The sequence below is a fragment of the Myotis daubentonii genome, chromosome 12 (assembly GCF_963259705.1).
Source record: "Myotis daubentonii chromosome 12, mMyoDau2.1, whole genome shotgun sequence".
In the NCBI taxonomy this organism is placed as follows: domain Eukaryota; kingdom Metazoa; phylum Chordata; class Mammalia; order Chiroptera; family Vespertilionidae; genus Myotis; species Myotis daubentonii.
In genome coordinates, this window is record NC_081851.1 from 45,569,819 (window position 1) to 45,594,398 (window position 24,580).

The 24,580-nt window shown below is 46.0% G+C and overlaps 1 protein-coding gene across 13 annotated transcripts in view; it reads left to right on the forward strand.

The window, feature by feature from the left end:
- The first annotated feature begins 5,388 nt into the window (after window positions 1-5,388).
- BCL11A (BCL11 transcription factor A) overlaps window positions 5,389-24,580 on the forward strand; it is a 100,935-nt gene continuing 81,743 nt past the window's right edge. For 5 of the 13 annotated variants that reach the window (XM_059659739.1, XM_059659744.1, XM_059659746.1 and 2 more), the window contains exons 1-2: window positions 6,656-7,169; window positions 14,075-14,404. In XM_059659739.1, coding sequence (XP_059515722.1) covers window positions 7,115-7,169; window positions 14,075-14,404 — 385 coding nt within the window. In that variant the 5' untranslated portion in view covers window positions 6,656-7,114. Of the gene's footprint in view, window positions 5,549-5,669; window positions 6,513-6,654; window positions 7,170-9,446; window positions 9,497-10,029; window positions 10,508-14,074; window positions 14,405-24,580 lie in introns of those variants that run through there. The other 8 variants (XM_059659741.1, XM_059659740.1, XM_059659745.1 and 5 more) reach the window with 8 other exon arrangements.

The window sequence follows — 24,580 nt, forward strand, 5'->3', positions numbered from 1 at the left end:
TATGATAGAATTAGTTTCAGTCAGATCATTACTAACAAACATTACTTACATATTATGGTGGTGGTAGACCAGGTTAATAGAAGATATTTCAAAAAACCTAGTCCATCAGATAACCCAAGGTAAATTCTTGATCAATCTGTCAACAATCAAAGTCAGGCAGAGAAATGCAAAGTGTTTGTGTATAGTCCTTGGGTGGTTCAATGCAGACTGCACCATGTTAGCTGTAGCTTTCTGAACAAACCAAGTGATACCAGGAAAGCTAACATCTTATTTTGAAATAAGATGTTAATACTTCTTTCATTTTTACCATACTGTAAGTAGACAAGATAGAGATGATCTGAGGTGTCTTATTGTTCCTTTTCTTCAGAATGTAATACAAAATGCATACCTCTGTGTATGTATATGAGGCTGCAACATTTCTTAACTTATATCTTGATTTTTAGTTGTTTCTCTATGTCTCTCTCTGTATATATATTTTAATATATATTTTTTCATATATATCTATTACAGGATAATAAAATGTATAATAAAGGCAAAGAATACTTGTCCAAATAAAGGTCTAACTGCCTGTAAAATTTCTTTTTAGACAGTGAAGACATAGCTAGCAATTGGCTAAAAGACCATCTAAAACAACTAAAATTAATTTCTGTGAAATATTCTTAGAAAGGGAGGGAGGATAGGAGGAAAAGGGAGAGAGGGAGAGAGGGAGAGGGAGAGAGAGAGAGGGAGAGAGGAGAGCAAGCTCACCTTCCTCAGCTGAGTTATTCTGTTTTTTATAAAACAACTTCACATCTGGACTGATAACTTGAATTCCACCCAGTGCCATTTAAATAGCTTAAGTTATAAACCTCTTAAACTTGGGGTTTATAATAGAAACACTGACAGACCCTTAACTATAGTGCCTCTATAGTAATGAAAGCACAACTATTTCATTATAGCAGTGTCTGGCAGGGCTGCTATAATTAAGAGTCTGTCAGCGTTTCCATTAAAAACCCAAATTTTAAGAGGTTTTTAACTCACATTGTTTTAAATCACATTGGACTGAAACTTACTGTACAAAGTGTCAGACCAGATGTGTGTGTGTGTGTGTGCGCGCGCGTTGTGTTGCTTTTCTTTTTGTTTACCCCTCCCCCCAAAGAGGGAAATAGGTGAAGCTTGTTTTTAATATTAGGTGTGAAAAACAGGTATTAAAAATTATTCCCTTGTTAAAGGCAAAAGATTCATGGAGGGGGGTTCACAGAGACTGAAGTTTGAGATATTTTTTGTTTGTTCTTACTGCATTTTTTTCCTTTGGAAGTGTTCTCATCTGGGTAACCAGATTTGTACATATCTAAAAAAGCAATGTTAAAGAAAAATGGATCTTTTGATACTGGGTTTTGATACTGGCTCATTTGGAAGATATTTGATAAGGTAGTCTGCTTGCCTTGATGACAATATATTGCACTGTATTCTTAATTGTTCAGCTGCTCTGATACTTGCGATTAAATTTCTTTAAAACTCACCATCCTTGGTGGGAATTACTTTCAGGCTGAGATGCACTCTTAATAGGGTTGCCTGATCAAAGCCTTATTAGTTTTGGGGGGAGGACTAATGGAGTTTGGATGGTTACCTTGGTTTCATTTATGTAGTGACAGGATTTATTCACCGTTCACTCAAAAACCATTTATTGAGCATCTACTATGTGCTGAGTATTGCATGAAGACATCTCTAACACAGTACATTGGACTGGCTCATTGCCCCACAGCTGTGTGTGTTTGAAGTCAATGTTAGGGAGTTGACTATTTCACCTAGCAGTGTTCTAAACAGAACTCCTTGTTGTCTTAAAAGGGGCCTCTTAAGTGGTGAGACTACTGCTCCCCTCTCCCCACACATTATTGACTCAGCACACAGCTGCCCAGTCTGGAGGCAAGTATAGGCTTATTTAGAGCAGATTCAGCTTTTTGATTCCTCCCTCCCTTCTCTTATTTTTTTGGATAGGTTCATCCAGGTATGTGAGGTGGCCTGCCTGCCAGCCAGTCAAAGGCCCAGGGAGCCTCTGGAGAAATACCAGACTAAGTGTTGCCCCAGGAACCTCCCTGGGGGAAGTCTGTGCCTTTGTAGAAGTTGTAGACACTGCCCCCCAGGGGCCTCCTTAGGTCCCAGACTCTGGATCACACTGGATGTAGAGGAGGAAGAAATGTGGCCCTTCTGCTCACCTTTCAATTTAGGTGCCCACATAAAGCCCACCTCCTTCCCCCCACACAACCCCCCCTTTCTCATTTCAATTAATTTTCCTTTTTCCTAACAACATCCTAGCACTCCCACCCGCAAGAACCCTCAAATGCAAACCTATGCTAAGTGTAGAATCCGTACCTAAGTTTCATTTTTATGACGATGACTGCCCATTCTCTATTTTCTGACCTGCCTTTAGGGGGGAAAATAGTGAAAAGCAAGGTGGGATCGATAGTATTTTTAACCATTCATTCAGTCATTCATTTATTTATCTTTAAGTCTATAAAGGTATTTCCGCCTAAAGGCAGGCAGTGAATATTTTGTTTTAATCTTCTAGTTTCCATCGAGACAGACCTTTTAACCCTTCCTTCTCTGGCTCATCCTGAGCGGGAGTCTCCCGCGCCAGGCGATCCATGGCACGAGGGCTGGGACTGTATTAAGTCTCCCTCTTGGAGCTGTTTGTTGACCACGTTCACGTTCAGAGCCCTGGAGCTAAAAGCACTTTACACCATAAAATAAAAGCACTGTCTTTTTTTTCTAAAAGGTTACGTCTGGAGGCCACGCGGCTCATACTTCATACCGAAAACTACTGAAAGGACTATGAAATCCTCTATGATTTACACTCTCTCACTGCATTAGGGTATAGATCTACTCGACTCTAAAAATACGGTGGGTTTCTAACCGACGTGAATATATGTGCATTATTTCAGAAAGTCTGTTAGAAAACTTGTCAACACATTATAAAGCATAAACCAGGACTTGGCTATTAAGTAGGGAGATCAGAGGCAGAATATATACTGCAGGAAGTCCTGGGGAGTCTCCTCCGCAGGCAAGATAAAAAGGGGGCGGAGGGGAGGGGAGGGGTCGTCTGCTGGCCTGGAGTTTACACGCCATGTCGTCACCAAAGGTTTGGGAAAGAGCCCACGGAGGGTATTACCCCCTTAGTGGAATCAGCAAAGGTTCTGCAGTTCCAAATGAAGTTAACTGAACGGTCAGAAAATAATTTTAACGTAGCCATAATTTATTACTTTCTAAAAGCCACTTTTGGAAAGGTAAATATGCTTCTTGTGTATCCAAGTGTGCTCGTTTAAAGTGACCTTTCACCTCTCTACAAAACCACCTGCATCATTAATCAATACTTATGTAATATTTTAAAACCTCTTAAAACAACACATCTTTATGTCTTTAAGCAATCAGACAAACCCTCCTCCTCCCCCCCTTTTGGGCGCGTTAGCTAGCATCCAGCCATTCAGCCACAATAAGGAAGGGGGCATCACTCGTTGGGGCGAGCCCGAGGTACTGTGACTTGGGGTCCGCGACCAGAAGGGACCAAATGCCTACGCACAGTTCTGGTTTTCTGGACTGGGTGAAATCAGGCTGGGGGAGGGGCGGGAGTGGAGGGCCGTTCCCATTTCACTCTGGGTATTTTTATGATGGTAAAATTAAATATATGTTAATGGTGGAAATGTCACTGCTTACCTCTCCATTGGCACCCAGGGAAAGCAGCTGCAAAACTGGGTTTTTAATGTATGTTTTAAGATGTGGTTTAGGAAGGAACCCCCCTAGAATCTGAAACAAGTGCAATAACATAGCAGACTAGCAGACCTACTTGTAACTAAGTGCTTAATTTCCTATGTTTTCTTTTTAAAAAGAAAATCAATAAAATGTTGCCAGTTATTTATTGGAAATAACCACAGATAGCGGCCCTGATAGGGTCCCGGTTGTAGAGCACACAACTGTGTAATGAATTATAATTCTGAAGACTGTTAAATGTGAACCACACAACCTTTCAGAGGTAATAAAGTCATTACTTTTTACACTGCAGCCAACCCCTGGAAAGCTTTATACACACCATTATATATAAATCATACATATATATTTCCACAACACACTCGCCCATTGATATACCTTCTCTATATGTGGACTTTTATGGATGGATGGGGAAAATATTTAAATTCGAAAGGCTCGGTCCCGAAAGAATCTGACTCCCTATTGTTACCTGAAGAGACTTTTATTTACTTTATTATTCAAAGGCCTCCCAGTGGCACGTTCTTCTCCCCTCTCCTCCCCTTCTTCGAACTATTCTTCTCCTAGCCCCGCTCCTCCCCGCCTCCCCCACCCTGCAAGGACATTCTTTGGGTTGCTCTAAGTTTAACTCGACACACACACAAAAATAGTAGTGGCAGAGAGATGCTGACCTGCTCTGAAGAACTCATGAAAAAGGGGAAATGGTGTAACGTACACGCTACAGAGCTTTACTGAAAGTGAATCTTCCTGCTTCTTAAACAGGATTTGAGTCCCCCCCTCCCCCCCCACTCCCCGCCAAACTGGAGAGAAACAACAAACCACGTTTACACAAACGCAGTCCAGCCCACATCCCTCCTAATGTTGCGCGTCAAAACTCCTTTTTCTTCCTTACAGGAACCCGAAGCTTCGCTGAGCTAGGCAAGCCAGTCATTTTCCAATAGGTTTGAAACTTTACTAAGACAACACATGAATAAACAGCCGCCCGCCGGCACGGCTGGGAGGTGGGTGCGCCCGTGCCAGCCCAGGCCCTTGCTTAAAATAATAAAGCCCCCTGCCGGGTGGGCCAGCTTACGAAAACCAAATCCCTTAGACTGAGGAGGGGAAAGAGAAGCCACGAGGGGCTGTGGAGCTGCTTGGAGGAGACGGAAGGAGGCTCCTCGCTCTGCAGACACACACTCACGCACGTCCACCTGCAGCTCGGAGTCTCGCGGGCCACCGTGGCCCGCCCGCACCCAGCACGCTCCGCGCCTCCCTCGGGCTGCAGCCCCTTCCCTCGCCCCCCTGCCCTTCCGGATCTGCAATTGCAGCGCGGTCTCCGCGGCCCAGGCTACAGGGTGGCGCAGGCCGGCGGGGAGGCTGGGAGGCGGGAGACGCCGGGGGACTTTGTAGGCACGTTTCCGAATAAACTTTCCAATCGCAGGGGGTGCTGTTGCTGTACATTTTACGTAAAAACTGAAAGTATCCCACGCCAGAGTGAAGCCCGCTTTTTGACAGCGGTAGCGTGTGTGTGTGTGTGTGTGTGTGTGTGTGTGTGTGTGTGTGTACGCGCGCGCGCGCGCGCGCGTGTGCATTAAAGAGACAGGGGTTTATTTCCAACAGGTCTTCCCTAGTTTCCTGGGAACGTCTGCAGAAAGGCCAGAGGGAGTGATGCGGGCTCCGGGGTGGGCGGCTGGGCGTGGGGAGCGTGGCGCTGACCCGGGGCGGTCACCCCACCACCATGGCATCCCCGCTGCTCCAGGGAGCCAGTCGCTCTCTCCATTCCGTATTTCCTCTCCCCGGGTAACAGCACGGGAATAGTTGTGCTCTGTCCGTAAGAAACATTTTCTTTTCATTCTTCTGTGCTTATGCAGTGGCTCCGGATTGGGAGGGGTGTGTCCATCCTTGGGACCCGGTTCCGGGACCTCCAGCGGCGCCAGAGGCACGTTCCCAGGGATTGGAACTCCCAGGGCTGCCCGTGCTTTGTCCTCTGGCCCGTGGCCGCTCGGAGAGGTGGACGCCTCGGCGCCTCCGTCTCCCCGGGTCCCGGCGCTCCTCTCCGGGGGCCGAAACGTGCCCCGAGTTTGACTGTTCACGTTTTTATTTCTCGGCCTCTCTCTCCGCGACCCTTGGGCGCCTCTACTCCGTGCTTCTAGTTGCATCCAGACCCAATCGTTTGTCGGGGCGCTTAGTACCCCGGACCCCCCGGCTTGGCCTTGGGGGCGCCCTCCCGACGCTCCGGCCCGGGCCTGCACCACCTCCCCCGCCCTGGCCCCCTCTCTCCCGGCCGCCGGGAGGCCCCCGCGCTGCCCTTCCGGACCTGCCACCCTCCAAACTTGGGCTGGACTCCGCTTCGCCACGCGCTCCCTTCTGCCTCCCCTCGCCCGCTGCGTAGCTGTAACTTGGAGGCTTAGCTCTCAACTTGGGGTGATTTTTCTTTGCTAGCTATCCTCTCCTTGGGCAAAGTTTCCCGAGCGCGGCCGCGGGCTCAGGGCTTTCACTTCGGCCGCCGGCGGCCGCACACGGGGAGCAGGCGCGGCGGCGGCGGAGAGGGGAAGTGGGTGTGCGCACGGAGGAGGGTGTCCGGGAGCAACTCTACCTGGCTTCCCTCCGCCCGCGCGTCTCCGGCCCCGGGCAGCAGCCTCCCCGTACACTCCAGCGGAAAAGAAATCTTTCATTTTGGGGTGCACGTGCGGCGTGGGGAAGGAGCACGTCTTGCTCCCCCCCAACCCCTATCCCCTCCGCCCCTTTCTTCTCCCCCAGCCGCGCCGCTGTTTCGGCGCTCGTTGCGGCCACTGGTGAGCCCGCGGCCCCAGCGCCCCCTCCCCTCCGCCTGCCCCTCCCCCGGGGGCCGCGTCTGGCGTCTGCAGAGCCCCCCGCCCCGCACCTCCCCCGCCCCGCACTGGCCATTGGCTTGTCCTGGTCTCTTTTTCATGTCCAGCCCCTGATGTGTGTCCATTGGTGTGAGCTTCCCCTTCCCTCCTCCCCTTCTCTCCTGCTCGCCCTGCCCATGTTTTGTGTGTCTCTGTCCATCCAGACTCCTGACGTTCAAGTTCGCAGGGACGTCACGTCCGCACTTGAACTTGCAGCTCAGGGGGGCTTTTGCCATTTTTTTCATCTCTCTCTCTCTCTCCCTCTCTCTCTCCCTCTATCTCTCCTCTCTCTCTCTCTCTTTTTTTTTTGCTTAAAAAAAAAAAAAGCCATGACGGCTCTCCCACAATTCATCTTCCCTGCGCCATCTTTGTATTATTTCTAATTTATTTTGGATGTCAAAAGGCACTGATGAAGATATTTTCTCTGGAGTCTCCTTTCTAACCCGGCTCTCCCGATGTGAACCGAGCCGTCGTCCGCCCGCCGCCGCCGCCGCCGCCGCCGCCGCCCGCCCGCCCCGCAGCCCACCATGTCTCGCCGCAAGCAAGGCAAACCCCAGCACTTAAGCAAACGGGAATTCTCGCGTAAGTAACCCAATAATAGTAATAATAATTATTAATAATCACGAGAGCGCGCAGGACGAGAAGTAAGAGCGAGAGGCAGACAGGGGTGTGTGCATGCATTTAAAAATTTTTTCACAAGAAAAACCTCCGAGAGTCGGATAAAAGAGATTAAAGGGAGGAGAAAAACCTCATTCCATCCCGAACCGTAGCCGTATGTACTTTTGGGACAGCACGCACCTTTTTATTTTATTTAATTGTACAAAAATTTGACTCCTCCTCTTTCCTGCTTTCCGCTGCTTTATTTCGCTTTTCGAAAAGGAATGCAATGATTTCTCCTTCAATTTTGCAAAAATAATGAACAATGCTATATGTATGGATGCGAACAACTCTCTGGCAAACCTAGGGGAGGGAACTGGAAGGGAAAGGGGGGTTGCTTCCACTCATCCAAGAAGGGAAAACGGGGGGGGGGGGGCGGTGTGATAGGGAATCCAAGCCTAAAAAAACAATTCCCAGGGAGAAAATAGGTGAGACTGGCCTTCGGACATCGGCGCGCTCGCGGTAAAGTGTGCAAAGGGAGGAAAGTAGTCACCTACAATAGTGAGAAAGTGGGGTTGTGGGAGGGGGCCCCCGGCTCTCCGGAGTCTGCGGAGTGTGGAGAGGGGCCGCGGCGGCAGGGAGAGGCGGGCGACCGGGAGGGACCGGAGTCGCGGTCCGCGCTGCCGCCTTTTGTTCCGGCCCGAGGTGGGTGTTTGTCCCGCTGCCTTTTGTGCCGGATCCTCGCGCTCGCCCTCTCGCGCCGCCGCCGCCGCGGCAGGGCAGGAGCGAGGGCCGGGGGCGAGCTGCAGAGGGAGGGAGAGCGCCCGGGCCGCCGCCGACTCGGTTGCGGACGCCCGCCCCTCCCGGCCTCACCTCAGTGGCGGCGAGAAGACGAGCAAAATAAAATTTAGTGAAAAATGAAATGAAACAAGGCAAGAGAATGCAACATTTCTTGCCTCCAAATCGAGAAGCCACACGCTCCGCCGGCCGCTTTCTGCAACGCTCTCCTCTTTGACACCCCCCCTTACCCCCCCCCCCCGGCAAAAATCTCACCCTCTTTAAATAAAGGGGAAAAATTTACCATGACCTCTTCCCCCAAACTCCTTTAGTTGCAAACTTAGAGCGCTAGCGGCACGGAGAGGGAGCGAGGAACTCCCTCCTCTTACTATTTTTTGGAAGATTTTCAAAAAAAGTGGAAGTGGATTTTGATTGGGAAAAATCTCGTGTCTGAATGTTTACAAGCACCGCGTGTGCGGGAGCCTCCTGCCAACAAACAGACAGAGGACCGAGCGCGGCGCGGCAGCCTGGGAGCCGGCGGCGGCGGCGGCCCGGCCTCGCCGGGGCCTCGCCGAGCCTCGCCGCGCCCCCGCCCTGCCCGGGATCGCCCACCCGGCTCCCGGCGCCCGCCCGCCGGCACTGCGGCAGGCCGCATCGAGACTCCGCGCCGGCGGGGTCCGCAGTCCCCCCTCGCCCCCAGCACAATACTCAGACCGCCTCCTGGCCAACTCGACTTCGAAATCGGCTGGGGAGAAACTCGGCTTTGCAAAGCATTTTTATTTAGCAAAGCAGCTGAAAAAGCGCGTTCTGCCTCCCCCTTCCCCGCCCCCTGCGTCTCTTGTCCACAGCTCTGGACAGCGGGGAGGTCACCACGTGCTTTCCCTGTCCCCCTCCCACCCGGTCTGGCCACCGGCCCCCCTGCCCCCCGAGCACTGAATGGCCAGGTAGGGGTGGGTGGATGGGTGTGGGGAGGTCGACAGGGGGTAGTATATTCGAGTATGCGTTCTGGGAGAACTGCATCCCAGGACTTTGCGCACCCCACCTTTGAGTTCTTGCCCTCTACCCCCGGCCCGGCTCGGTCGGAATGGGGGATGGTGGTGGTGGCCCTTGTGAGCCCCCTTAAGGGGTGGGTGGGTGGCCCTCTCCTGGCTAGCTGAGTGCGTCTGGAAAGGCGGGGGTGGGCACTTAGGAAAGTTTGTCAGTGAGGGAAAGAAAGGCGTGAGAGGGCCCACACCCTTTCCCCTCCTCAGTCACTTATTTTAATTTTTGATGCAATTTTAAAGGACCATCTATACCCAATTCTGTATTTTTTAAAGGGGGGGGGGATGCGCACAGAGAATTGAATTTTTCACTGGGCCCTGGAACTTGTCACACACAGTTTGGAAGCTCCCCCGCCCCGGCACGTTGCGGGGCCCTCCCTCTCCCCACCCCCGCGCATCCCTCCCTCGCCGCTCTCCCCCGCCCCCCACTCCCCCGGCTGCGCCGGATGCGGAGCAGACGCGGCGCGCGGCGGTGTGAAGTTACAGTCCGGCCAGGTACCGGCGGGAAAGCAGGGCAGTGTTCGTAGGAGTCGGGAAAGCCGGGCCCTTCGGAAGGATGCATTGGGGGCTCCAAGGACGGACTGAGACCTGCAGTCCTCGCCGCACCCCCCAACCCCCATCCCGGGTCCATCTCGGGATACTCCTGGCTGGGTGGGTTAGCCCCGCTCTCCACTCGTTCCAGTGCGGGCTTTAGGTTACGAGACCAGCTTGGAGGGGGTGCGGGGGTCGCTCCTTTTACTGGGTGCGAAGAGGGGGCGGGAGTCTTTCGGATCTTCAGGACCCCCCCCCCCCCCCATCCTTTGCTTCTTGGGCTGAACGAGAGCCTTTCGGTCGCTAGGAGGCAGAACAAGATCAAGAAAGCTCAGCGAACTTGAACCTGTACCAGAGCCTCCCCCACCCCCTGCTCTCCGTTTCTCTGCCGGGGAGGGAAGAGGTTTGCTAGGGTGGGGGTGGGGGAAACGGACGGTTAGGCAGAATTCCATTTCTCCCCCCCCCCCATCACCCCTTATGTCTTTGTTCTTCGTTTTGACTTTAAAAAGGCTTCAGGCCAGGGCTGCGGAGAAAGCACCCCAGTGCGTCGACATCCCCGGGCACCGAGAGCCGAGCGGGGTGCAGTTCTCGTTTTCTTTCGGGGCGGGCAACGTTGGTAGGGAGGAGAGGGGAGTGCGCGCTCCGGCTTCGCGGCAGGGCCAAAGGCTGGGATCGGGCAAGTTTGTACTTAGGCTCTCGGTTCACTTCTTCCACCCTCACCCCCGCTCCAAGCACCGACCGCTGCGGCCACCGCGGGCTTGCAGAGCGGCTCTGCAGCCCGACCCCCGGCTCCCCCGCCTCCTGCCGCTCTCGCTTAGGAGCCCGAAATCACAACAATAGTAATAGTTATCATCATAATGATGCGGGCAAGCAGCGTCATTAATAATGAATAACCGCAGCCGCCGCCGCGCTGCGCGCCCCGGTGCCGGAATTGCAGGAGAAAATGCATTTGCTGAGATCCCCCCAAAGTCAAGTGTGAGTCTTTGGACACAAAATGAATTTCTGGAGCCGCGCTTGAGGTGTGTGCGGTGTTGCCGAGACTGCACCAGGTTAACCACCCGAGATTTTTAAGCCTCACGTGCCTTTTCTTCCAACTGGCTGGGCCGGGGAATCTTGTCTTCCGGCGGGGCGTGGAGGCGGCAGTCGGGGCCCCTGGCTGCCCGCCGCCTCCCGGCCCCCGGCCCCATGGCCCCGCCGCCGCCGCCGCTGCACGTGTTCGCAGCGAGCGCGGCCGGAGCCTGCAGCCAGCCTGCTGCTCGCTTTGTGCCTCAGAGTCCCTGCACCCAACTTCACTTTCTGCACCGGCCGCCCCCGCGGGCCCCCTGCCCCGGGCCTGTCGCCCCTGCCTTCGCTTTTGTTTCTTTGCTTTTCCTCTCGGCATTTCAGCCTCGGTTTGCTTCCTTACCCTGTTAAGACAATCAAAGGGAAGGACTTGGAAAGCAAACTTGAAGGCAGATCTCCTTTCCCCTCCCCCTCCCCAGCAGCCCTAGTTTCCCTCGCTCATTCCCTATATTTCTTCTAAGGCTTTTTTTTTTTTTTAATTTAAATTTATTCCTTTGCCACAGCAGAAAGAGGAAAGATCTCTCAGTCAGCCGCTGGGGCATTGAGACGTTTCAGTCTGTCTTGCTGTTTGAACGCAGAAGCATTTTATTTTCTATTTCTTTCTCTTGTAGAGAATTCGCGCTAATTATTATGATTATTTGCCCACTCCCTTCCACTTCAATCCTGGACTCCCCGCTTTGTAGCCAGAGCTTAGGCCGGAGCTCAGAAAGGATGGTATTGTGGGGGCGAAGGGGGATGGAGTTGAATTGAAGGAGGGGGTAAAATGGCTGAGGTTAGGAATATTTTTAGGGAAAGAGGAATTTGCATTAAAATACAGAGAAATTATCTGATGCCCAGAAAGGAAATGTTGATTGCCACTGAGAAAAGATGTCAATGCAAATCAGTTGACTACACCAAGAGAATTGTATTTTCATATTTTCTTTGTGCCCCACTCCGTCTGATTTTTAATAATATAGCAGCAATAATAAGAACACGTATTGGTATTTTTCTGAACATCACTAGCAAATGTTTTGCAGGGAGCCTGATGTTAAACATTATTTCATACATTAGGATATAATTCTTGTTAATTAGCAATAATTTACGTTAAGAGCATAGAAAATGTTGAGGTTACAGGTTTTATATCTGTACATTTGATCATCTTGTTATTTTCAAGAACTTTGCCTCCTATAAAATTAATTAGGTGAAATGTGGAGGTGTAATCAGCAACCTCTGAATTACCACTTCATTTCCTGGTTTTGATTGTAAATCAGTTCAGTCACTACATTCAGAAGACTTTAACCAAGTCTGTTTTGTACCGCATTACCTTTAACTATTTGCTACCTAGGAGAATATTTCCATTTACTCCTAAATATTTCCGCTTTCAGAAATGTGTCAGGCCTTGGGAACAGAAAAAGAATCTTAATGGTGGAGTTAAAAAAAAAAAAAAAGTGTTGTTTTTTTGTGTGTGTTTTTTGCCAAGGGTCTATGTACTACTAACTTGAATAAAATAAAATATTTTTCCTGAATCTTTCTTTAGTCTGTAAACCTCAGAACTTGTAGTCAATGCTGAAAAACAACAACAACAAAAACCCCACATTTGTCCATGTGTACTTAAAATCCTGAATTCAAATAGCAGGGATCTGGGACAATGACTTCTCTATTCAGTTCCTCACTTGGTCAAAATGAAAGCAAATGTAGGAGAAAAATGACATAGAGGCATAATGCATAAGCACTTCCGTCTGTCTCTTTTTATTTGAGAAGGAGTCATGTGTATTTTGTATGTATCCTTTGGTCAGTATGTTGGGCAAAGAAACGTAAGTGCTCACCTCGCTGCCTTTATTAGTAGGAATATAACCTTCATATTCCTGTGATGACCTTATGTTAAATTAGGAGGAGTACCAGAGGCTAGAAATTATGACATGTCCTACTTGAGCACAGGTGCAGCTAGGCAGGGCTCTCTCAATATTATTTCACCCAGCACATCTGGGAGTTACTCCAGATCTTCCCCCTCAATCTTCAGCCTGGGTAGGGTTGAAATAAATTTAACCTGAGTTCACTGGATTTTTGCACTTTATCAAAATCTGTTCCAATATTCTACACTCAAATTAAAATCTATTTTTTGATTCTCTGTGGCTTTAAGTTCATTAAATGTGAAATTGGCAGCTTGCTAAAGAAGGTCAGACTGATTAACTGTTTAAGACTTGTACATTTTCTGCTTCAGTTTTATTAACTGGCAGCATCCTGGAAGTGTTTTGTATTTTATGATTTTTTTTTTTTTTTAATGGCGTAAGCATAAGGTTTCAGAAGCAGAGACTTACCAACTCTCTTTTCCCCTTTGGAAGGTTAAACAGTAATAGAAACTGTTCCAATAGATGCTGGAGTGTTTTGGTGCAAAGTGTTTTTTAAAAAAAGGAAACAGGAATAAAAGACGTATCTACCTTGTTATACCATCGCTGGTGATTATGTGTGCAGAAATAGTCCCATAATGAAGCGTTTTAGAGCTCATTCAGAAAATTAGTCAACTTTGACAACATGAGGCAAAGTATTTCAAGTCTAAAGAAAGGGCTTCTCTGCCTTGTTCTGAAATGTGGCGTTTGCTTGACCATTCTGATTTTTATGTGATGGAGGCCACCAAGTACAAACATGTTTTAGGATATTTTAGGCGTTCTTTCTTCAGAATGAAAAATGACTAATTGGCTTATTTTCTTAAGTACTCAAAAGTATCCCATTTAGCTAATGTGTCTGAGAAGAATTGCCAGTGAATTTGGTATTTCTTTGATTTTGTGGCACTGCTGAGCGTGAGATCAGGAAGGTTTTTGGCAGAGTGAATGATGCTGCGTTATGATTATTATTTAGATCCGTTTCACAGGTGAATGCAGTCGTTTTCTTATTACGGCGGTGTAAATGTGGCACATTTTCTGTGTGAGGTAGTAGCTTTCTAATTTATGAAGCTGTGTCTCTGTATAACTTAGGGGTATATACATTCACACACAAAGGGTGTGTGTTTTTATTCACCTCTCCTTTTATTCTTTGAAACAATAGACAACTTAGTATGTGGGGCGGGGGCGGGGGGGAAAGAAACTTGGTTTCAATCTGTGTTTTTACAGGGTTTTTTTTTTTTTGGGGGGGGGGGATAGTTATTTAAGCTTTCTTTATGTCCCCTGCCTTAACTTTATTTAATAGTCGCATTCTTCCCAAACTCACAAACCAGACACATTTGTAGTGTGTGTGTGTATTTCTGGAGTTTTCCAAGTTCGATTTTAAACATATGATGATTTTTTTAAATATATGATGACTTGCCTCATTGATAAATTTGCTTTCTTGCTGACCACCTCCACAGCTTTGTACATTTTAGGTGTTCACATTTTCTGGGATTTATAAGGAAGAGCCTAGAAATACTTTACATAATGTGGTGGGATGGGATGGGGTTGAAAATGTATTTCTGCCTTTTCTCCCCTTTCTGGCCCTCTAATAATTGTGCTTTTGTTTCTCCAACCACAGCCGAACCTCTTGAAGCCATTCTTACAGATGATGAACCGGACCACGGCCCTTTGGGAGCTCCAGAAGGGGACCATGACCTCCTCACGTGTGGGCAGTGCCAGATGAACTTCCCATTGGGGGACATTCTTATTTTTATCGAGCACAAACGGAAACAATGCAATGGCAGCCTCTGCTTAGAAAAAGCTGTGGATAAGCCACCTTCCCCTTCACCAATCGAGATGAAAAAAGCATCCAATCCTGTGGAGGTTGGCATCCAGGTCACGCCAGAGGATGACGATTGTTTATCAACGTCATCTAGAGGAATTTGCCCCAAACAGGAACACATAGCAGGTAAATGAGAAGCAAGGAGAAACGCTGTTTGCATGTTTTCTTTTCATTTTCAGAGGCGCTGTAGCCAAGCACTGAGGAGTGGTGGAGTGCTTTCTGTATTTCTCCATGTGACTGTCCATGACAGCCTGTAATGTTAAAATAATCATTCCAATTGCTGACATCCAGGACACAATATAAAAATAAATATTTTCCACTTCACTGAGTCAGATGTAGGTGGAATCGGTACACACACCTGATACCCTCTCTCTGGCTCTACTGATTCTGAATTTCTTTCCTTCTTTTCTTCCCTTCTCATTTTTAAGTGTTGAATCTTACTACACTTAGCTCAGTTTCCAGTGTCCCTTTCTAGCCTGGGGGAACAAGTCAGAGACAGTGTGGCCACGTAGGCATCTGTAGTTGGGCCAGTGACCTGTTTGAGTCAGAACACCTGGTCAGACCTCCCAGGGCTGCAGTTGGTTCTCAGGGCCTCCACGAAGTGGGCTGGGCTGACAGGCATTTTTGGAGGGGGTGGAAAGAGTTAACTGAGCTTCAGGGCTAGCCTTGGATCCATATTGGCTGTCAGCCCGTATGGGGCTGTAATTAAACACAGCCCCGTGGTGGGATGACACCCTGACCTTGACTTTAAGATGCCATTTTCGACTGGCCAGGCCAGAGTAGAGAGGGCAGTTGCTGAAGCGCACAGACATGCTTACTCGAAAAGTTTAAGGGCATGTTGGAAATTTCAAAAGGTTGGTTTGACAGGAACGGCTGCTCCCTGCAGCCTGCCTCCTCAGCTAAATGATAAATGCTTCTCTGTGCTCTCTCTTGTCTCTGATGTGGTTTTGACAGATGTATCTTGATTTTGTTTGTGGTTTACACAACCACATGTCACCCTTACAAATGTCCAGTCCAGACTTCCACTGTTCCTGCTGTAACACAATATAAAAATTCTCTCAGAAAAATAGGCACAATACATTCAGCAGCTCTCCTTCCTTTGGTTAATTTTAGCAGAGAGGTAACAAGGTGTGTGGGTTTCTCAGCAGCTCAAGGGAAAAGGAATTAACAGCTAGCAGAGGGACTTACATCCCTGCTCTAAGAGATAAACACAACCCTATATAGTGGCCCTTAAAGCATTTGTGTGAAACAACAGTGATTGAACACATAAGACCAACTGAATGCAGATTCTGTGGTGACAAAAATGGCTTGCCTGTCGGTGGATCACTTTCCTCTGTTTTCCTGTCCCCTCCCCCAAAGATAAGGGATCTGTTCAGTTTTAGGAAAGATAGTGCATATAATCAATTGATTCACTGTAACTGGTCTCTCTGACCTAGTTTGACCACAAAGTTGAACTATAGTAGGTCAGTGGTCCAGAGGGGATTAAATGTCATATTATTTCTTCTCTCCCCCTCTGGAATTTGGTCATTAAAATCAAACGTGGCATTTCTTTCTTTCTTTTTAAATGCGTCCTGCAATAGTATTCAGATACTTTTCCTTCAGTGAAATGAGAAATCTGCTCCCAGAGAAGCTGCATTTACAAAATATTTTTCTCGAATCCACAACGTTGAGCTTATGTGACGGGTAGGTTAAGATTCTATCCCCCGCGGGGGCTCCCCCCCCCCCCAGTAGGATACAGCAATGACCATTTCCATGTGCTGTCTTGTGACTGGAAGGAAAATGAACAGAAGTGTAAGGCATGATTAATGAAGCAAGAGCAAGCGGAAGGGGATTTGTCATCTTCGGAGATCCAAAGCCTTTCTAAATCACCAAATATGGAGTAACACTTGCGTGATGTAACATCGTATTTACATATTGAGCTGCCCGTTTAAAAGACAAAACACAGTGTCTGTCAAGCAAGAATTAAAACCACACTTCTTACCGAGGTCCCAGATAGGTTACTCAGTCTCAGATTAACCAGCTTGAAAATTCTGTGCTTCTGTACTTGGAGGAGGACTCTGAAAGCTGGGCCCTGCAGTAAAGGCTTTTTGCTGTTATAATTGTGAATCTATGCAGGAAAGAAAAGATATGTTCCTTAACTCTCTGGTTGTCATAAAGGTTTTATTATTATTTTTTCCAAGAAGTAGTACAATAACAGAGCCCAGAGAAGCCAAAAAAAAAGGGCAAGTTTAAAATACATTTTATAGGTCCAATATGAAATAATTTCACTGAGATGATGGGTGCCCAAGTGCTTCGACCCAGGTGAGGTAAACCTTGCATGCACGAATAATTACAAAGCCTTGATTCCATTTCATTGTGTTTAATCACCTGTTCCCACCCTGGAATTGGCTGAACATAAATAGCATGGTCACATCTCAAAGCGAGATGTCAGTAGCTAGCATCACGACTTCTCATAATTCACAGTAATGAATTAAGAGTTTCCTATGGTGAAATTAACATTCTACTATTGCACATAAATTAAGATGCCCTGGCCCTCAGGTGCCTCTGAAGCGAAGTTCTGGAAGACAGCTGTGTACTCCCAGCCCATTTCTCTCAAGCACGTCTTCACAATTCCAAGTCTGCTTCTCTTTTTATGGCGAGGAAGGAAACAATAAGAGTAATCATTCAGTAGATATTTGAATCGTGTCACAAAAATAAAGGAGAAGCAACGCTCTGTATTGGGAAAGAGATGTATTGATGAATCTCTGGGAGAATATGTTTGGCAACCACATAAAAGGTAGTCATTTAAGTGCGCCGTGTAGGAAAGGCTTTATTAAAGTGATGTAAGTTGGATTTGAGCTCGCTGTGTGCTCTGGGCCATTTTATAGGCAGGAAGCAGGAATAAAACAGCGACAGATCTTCCTGAGATAAATAAAGCTTAAAATTCAGGGCTTTCAAATAGGAGAATAAGATAGAGTTCTTTAAATCTTCAGTAAAATGATATTCATTTTGACTGTACATAGGCCTCTCAAAGCTGAGTATGTTTTTAGAAAGGATAATTTTTACCTGGTGAATAGATGGGTATGTGCCCAGCACTTCACCCATGTACACGTCTTACCTACACACATATACATTGATCAGGTTGCTTTTTTCACTTTATTCAAATAGTCAAAATATTGTGTGACTGTGATTCACTGAGACCATTGAAATGGTGTTAATGTAACTGGAAATGAGCAGGTTATACTGTGTGGGGCCCAGTTCATCAGTTTGTGTGTCAAATACCCACCATCAGATTTCAGCAGCCTTTGACTGGCAGCCAGGGCTCTTTAATAGGAGGGTTGGTTTTGTTTTCTAGTCTCATATTTTATGATGGGGAAATAGTAATTGGAGATTAGTGAATGTAAAACTGCTGTTCAGTTATAGAAAAGGCCAAAAAATATTATCCTACATATCAGATTTGAGGTTTTGGTTTGTTGCACATAGAAATCTTTAAATTAGGATTGGGCTATCATAAACATAGTTGTTGTTTTTTTTCTTTGAGAGAGAATGGGAGACAATATGACAAATCCTACAAAATTTAGTAAAGTCTACTACTGTTGATACGTAACATTTATTTTCCTCCTTACAATCATGAAGAGAGACACTTAAATCAGGGTATGTAACAATTATTTGCCTACACTTCATATCTAGATAATACTATGTAAGACAGATACCCTAATGAAGGGAGAACTACTCATTCAGAACAGAAATACATTAGCACGTTACTTAAAGGTAAATCAAGTAGAACATGCTCATGCTTTTCAGAATTTAGAAAATCAACTTGCCTTTTCTCTTTGTGCCCAATGCCAGCTCAGACTGAACTGGAGGATGTATTTGTATACTTTACAGTGTAATTGTAAATGAGACTATAAACGATAGTATCGTATTACGACTCCTTATTTTTTCATTTTTCTTTATTTGTGTGATTCTGAATAAAAACCACTGACTGCTGAAGTGAATTTTTAGTAGTATGGCAGCTAAACAACAACAACCCCCAACATACCGATGAACATTTTATTTACCTTCAGAATCCACAGACTAGAGAATATTGTTTCCTACTAAATACCTAGGATTTTCTCTGGGAGCCTATGTTTGTGAGGCCACTACCCAAAGACTCATGTTCATGAGACTGGGAGCCCTACATACAAGCTGTATTTGTAAATAAGACAGAGAAAGGTTGTGAACTGGCAGCTTGGATGTTTTGTCAAAGTGCAATGTCAGAGAAACTCTAAGACAAATTGTAAATAGAACTGTCACAGTGATTGCATGATTGAGCCGCAGAAGTGTCTTACAATTGTTGGCATTGTCAGAGGACTTTTGAAAGCTTAATTAAACACAGTGGCCCACATGGCTGCTAAATTTACTTCGGAAAGCCAAAAAGGAAAAAAAAAAAAAAGAAAAATCTAAAAGGTGGAAGAGCCAAAGATCCCAAGTTCTGCAGACAGTTTCCTTTCGGTGACACAGAAAAGATGCATTGTGCATTTTCCTAGTTGTCTTTTATAAATAATAGTTTTGAGAATAGGGCCACGTGATATGAAGATCCTCCTGTGTGTGATGTGGCGATTGTGTGAGTTTTTCTGTCTCCTGCTGTTACAGACAGTTAATGTAAAAATGGCCTTTTATTGGAAACACAAATATGTATTCACTTCTAGAACAGGAGCAGAGGGAGAAAGTTTCCCTCCCATTCTCTGTGTTTATTCTCTGAAAGCTTAAGAAAACAGTGCTGTAATTTCTTAAATCACCCCATTCCTTGTTGTGTTTCAAGTTGCGAGTTTTACTTTAAAGGATCTGAAATCTGTTTTGCACACCTTTTCTCCTGGTGAATGTGGCATTTAATTGTGGAGCTGCCCATGGGCTGGAAAAATGCAAGTGGGTGTAGAAACGTGCCGGCAATGTCAGGACAGCAAACCCTGAGCTCAGGGAAGAGGCGAGTTGGATGCATATTAATGGCACATTTTAGAGTCCTGGAAAATCATTAATTTCACACTGCAGCGTCAATGTCCTTTGACTGATGTGGGAGGACTACATTGGAGCACACAGCAAACATGCACATCCGAGGGAAGCATTTTTCAGAATTTCGTGATTTCTTAGTGAAAGTGTTTAATAAAGGAGAATAGATGAATGGTGGCTTCCCACATTAGTCTGGGAGAAAGGAAGAAAGTTTGTCTTTCCTTTGGGGGAAAATCTGAAATTTAACCGAAGTAGCACAGCTAGGGAGAGGCAACGAGATTGTGTCATTCGATGTTAATTTAATCTACTTGGGTTGGTCTGTTCGTTCCCTTTATTGCACAAAGAAATCATTTGACAAAATTTACCCCAAGCCCAAGTCTGTTCTTACAGACAGTAGTACCAGCTTTGTGCAATAAAAAGCACTTAGCATCAAGCTGGACCTAGCCTGGCACCTTGCCACTTTTTTAGCAAGAGATTTAATCACCAAGGATCTTTAGTACCTTTCTGCTTGTTCAGATTTCATTTGGGTCATGGTTATGTCAGCAGTGTTGTTATTACAAGGATTAAAAAAAAATTTTTTTTTAAACTTAGTGCCCATTTTGAACATTATCTTTAATCAAGCAGGTTTTTATTTTTTGTGTCAATTTAGAGGACATTAATAAAGTTCATAAAATATGTTCAGACTACAATAATCGAATGGGTAATGACCAGTATTTTTTATTTGTAATACAAATAGAAAATTGGCCATTGTATCCCTCCCTCCTCTGTTCCTTGCTCCTACCCAGGTAAATCAGCATCCTTCAGCTGCTTCCCCTTTGCTTGCAGGGTATGGAGCTCTGGCCAATATCAGTAAATTTACCTTTGTAATTTGCCGTGTAGTTTTTACAACAATGACCTAATTAATTTGAGCATGAACCATATTATTGCTACTAGAGTCATTTTCTGTCACAAACTTAATTTCCAGGAAATGTAACCTGACGAATAAGAATGCTTTAGCTCTCCACATGTGCTCCTGGAGACCAGAGGCAGATTTAAAATAATAATAATAAAAAAAAATGCCAGCATTATTAAAGCCAGTATGCTTGATGCCAAACTCAATTTGAAGCCAGTAAACATCAGACTGTATTTCTAATCAGTTTTAGACTGTAACGTAGTCCATATTGGGTTCACTGGAATTTGTCGTCCTGCTTTTTTACTGGCCAGCTGCACTCCCCATGCATTTTTAAAGCATTTCAGCAAAGGCTTTTGCTGTTCTTTGCAGGGTTCGTAACTGGGGGTCTATTTCTGAGCTCATTCGTCATTCTGCGATGGCATTGCGTTCGGTTGGCAAGGGAAGGATTTGAGGCAGGGGGGGGTGGTGAGGTCACTTCTGACCCCAGCAGGGAATAGGTGAGCTTCATTTGCCTTTACAATAGGCACACAGTGACTGCACCTTGGAGGAGCTCTCAGGTGCCGCTCAGATGGGCGCATGTAAATGCCCTGTCAGATGCGGAGCCGGAATATTAATGCTTCTCCCACCACCGCACCATAATAAAGCTGTACACAGCCAGCTTAATATGCAGCTAGCCTGGGGAATTGTGTAAACTTAGATAGCCCAGTGTGAAAGACAGCGATGTAAAAATGCTCGATATGCCACCGTTCCCATTCTTGTTCTTTGATCTATAGCAAAATGAAAACATCATCCTTTCCTCCTCCTGGAGTTGTCTCCCCAACTCTGCCACCTCCCCACCCACCACCAGAATGTTTTTTTTTTTTTTTTGCATGTGCTGGTATGGAGAAATGTGACATAATTTGTTTCATATGGTTAATTACAGGCGTTTGAATATTTAAAATTTTAAATAGCCACAGTTCCAGCTTCTCCTGCTAAAAGTATGTGATTTGAACAAAGGGTGTACAGTGTAAATATTTGTGGTGATTTGCAACACCCCTCTTACTCCATTAAACACACAAACGCACACGTACATACAGACATCCAGTTTAAATTTAGTGCTGTCTTGAAGGACTTCTGTACCTTCATTTGTATTATTATTATTATTTTTAACCAACTCTCAATTGGAACTCCATTAAAATATTTTACCATTATTTTTGAGTCCATTGTTGCTTGAGGTTTTAAAGAGGATTTTTATAATGTGTTCATTTAACAGAATCAACAGCTGTCAGAACCAGTTGTGGTAAATCCACAAAACATACAAAGAAAAATACACACGTTTCCTGAAACAAAACACTTGGAAAAATAAGCTGCCAGGAACTGGCGAAGGAGAAGTGTGCAGACAGGGAACCGCAGTGTTTGATCTCTGGGTTCACCCCAGAGACAGATCGGAGCGGATCTGATGCAATGCCGCTGGAAGCTTTACCTGAACAGGTAGCTGCTCTGAGCCAGGGCGCTGAGTACAAGGACGAGGCTCGCTCCCTCCCTCTGCTGCTCTCCTCTTTCCTTGTTGATCTCTTTGGAAAGATAAAATACCAAGTTCTTAGAGTGTTCAACAGCAAATCATATCCGCTAAAGGTGAGATGATCAGGTTTAAACTTCCTGTTAAAGAGGTGAGAAAGCACCTTGCACACCCTTTTCTAGATAGGGTTGGCAGCCTGTGACCAGATTGAATTGGGCAGCCAGGGAATTCCCAGTGGGAACCTGGAGCAGGCATGTTGATGAAGGGGATACCTGGGGACCTTTGGTCACTCACAATGAGTTTCTGTTTGAATCTTCACTCTTGTTAGCATTGGCAATGAACAATTACACCTACAATTTGATCTTAGTTTTAGATAGAGGTGAGTCCACTGATTAAAAAATCCCGTTAAAATGAAGAATGGAATTATTGTGAAACTTGCAAAGGTGCGTTTGAAAAGAACACAGGTGCTGTTGTGCACCCCCCTTTCTATTTTCTGTTTGAACTTTCTAAGAAACACAAGGAAGCCTTCTGCTAATGCATCAGGGCATTTACATTTATATTCATCAGTTGTTCATTTTCTTGATATGTAATGATGCATAAAAGAGCTGCAAAAAAAAATCACATCTGTTAATTTTTAGGGAAATAAGGTGTAGCTTGGATTCTTACCTTAGCTGGAGCACAAAGCCCTACATGTCATGCCTGATCTTTTTTACATTTTAAATATGGAGTTTCTATTTGGGCCCCCCCAAAAAATCTGAAGCATTTCCCTTTACCCACTCAGGGGATACCATGATTTCATGATTTATTTACATTTAAGGAGCAGCTCACAATGAGGCATTTGCTCCTCCTTTTGGCCCCCCACCCCAAGTCTTTGACTTTACAGTTAAAACAATACATTAACCAATGTTAAATTTAAAGCTCATGGTTTTCTGCTACTCCATCTCGTCCTAAGATTAAAAAATTTTTTTCCGTTTACATTTAAGAGTGAACATTGGCTACTGAAGAATGATTTAAAGGCTGAGAAAAAATTTTAATAATAAATCGTAACCTTCTCATGTTATGTTTTTGTTATGTTAAGGGGAAAAATCAATAAGGAAAAATTTAATTCTGATAAAGATACTCTTGGATCTTTGAAAACAACTGCTGTCCTTTTAACTAAAACATTTGAGCAGCTTCAAAGACTACGTATTTCTTCTGATCTTGGAGCTGTGTGACTGGTAGCAAGGAAGAAAAAAAAAATCTTATTCTACATACAAGTGGATTGCTTAACAAGTCTGCACAGACACGTACTTGTTTGTACAATAGAGATAAAAATTCCTGTATAAAAATAATTCAGCTGCTGACAGCAGGCATTGTTGTTGGACCTGTCTTTTGTGCTTGTCCCAGCTCTGGGCCCTCGCCCCCCCCCTATCTGCTTGGGGCAGCTTGCTGCCTGCAGACTCCTGACCAGAAGTTAATTGCTATATATTAAATATATAGGTATTGTATCTGAAGAGGCCTATCTCAAGCCTTCCTATATGCATCACACTCTACTCTCTGATGTGACTGCGGCATTGCCAGCAAGGGGGTGGCAGGCAAACACTCTAATAGGGGAAACGACTTGAAGGCAGTTAAGGGAAATTTTGCCTTCAAGTCCCATTTGCTCTGCAGTGTAGCATTGGTTTCTAAACTTTTGTTTTTAATCTAATTCTGATTTACTCTGTCACATCCCATATCAACCCTCATTGAACTCTACTCATGTAGAGTAACATTAGTGTCAAACGGAATTGGTCAGGACTGTGGACCTGTGGCTCATACAGATGGTTGTGGATGCAGGTTACATGCAGCTCTGCACCCTATTCTTCCTAGTAAATGTTAAAAGGTGGCATGTTTCTGAGCAGGGCCCGTGGAAAAGAGAGTCAAGGAATCAGGGATAGTACCTGAGGTTTTTCTCCTTTTTCCCTCCGACTCTTTCCCTCTTCCTGGATAGACTTACATTTCGGGTAAGATCAGCTCAAGGAAGACATCTGAGCCTGGAGGCAGGAGGTTGCGGGGGGTGAGGGGTGGCAGAGAGAAGTTACTGGAATATTTTCAATAGGGGTTCAAACACAGTCACCAAAGCAGAGAGCCCTTTGGGTCCAGCAGTGGAGCAGTGAGCACGGGCACGTGGTTCTTTCAAAGCTGTTACTCCCAGTATGACTTGCACACTCACAGAGACAGGACTTTCACATACACTTTAGTGCTTTCACCTGCCTTGGGTGTTTGGGATGGGGGAGAGGAGACCTTCCCGGGGAATTCTATCACTAGAATTGCTGAAATGTCATGAGATTAGTAAGGCGTGACGTAGCATTCAAGGGGTGAGTTAGATTCTTCTCCAGACCGGCCCTTGGGAAGCATGAACATTCAAATTCCCATGACACCCTCTAATAACTGGGGTGGGTGGGACGGTGGCGGTGGGTGGACACACAACTTTCTGAATGTCAGCTGATGTGTGCATGACCCGTTCCTCTTGGATGAAAAGCTGCCAGGGCAGGATGGGGGAACCCCCAGGAAGATAAATAGCCCACGACAGGATTTTCACCCTTCGGAAGCAAACCAGATCTCGCTCCCTGCCTCCTATGCTCTCTCCTTCCTTGCTCTTTTCCCTTTGGAAGCAGAAACTTCTAAAGTGAATGCCACTCCACGCCGATGAAAAAGCTGTTTTTGTACCATAGTGGATGTTTACACAGGAGACTCAACTTGAGGGGGAAAAGGCTTTCGGGGAGGGTGGTGGGACTCGTGTTAATCTGTTTTGTTGGAGGACTGTGCAGTATTGCCTGTGAGCAACTCTGGGCTGTTTTTGATAAATTACCATGTTTAGAGATAGGTTTGGCTCTTAAGGGCTTAGTTTTATGAACAAAGTCCGTAACGATGTTTGCTGCCTCTGTTTGTCTCTTAGCCCCTTCGGCTTCACTGGGAGCTCAAT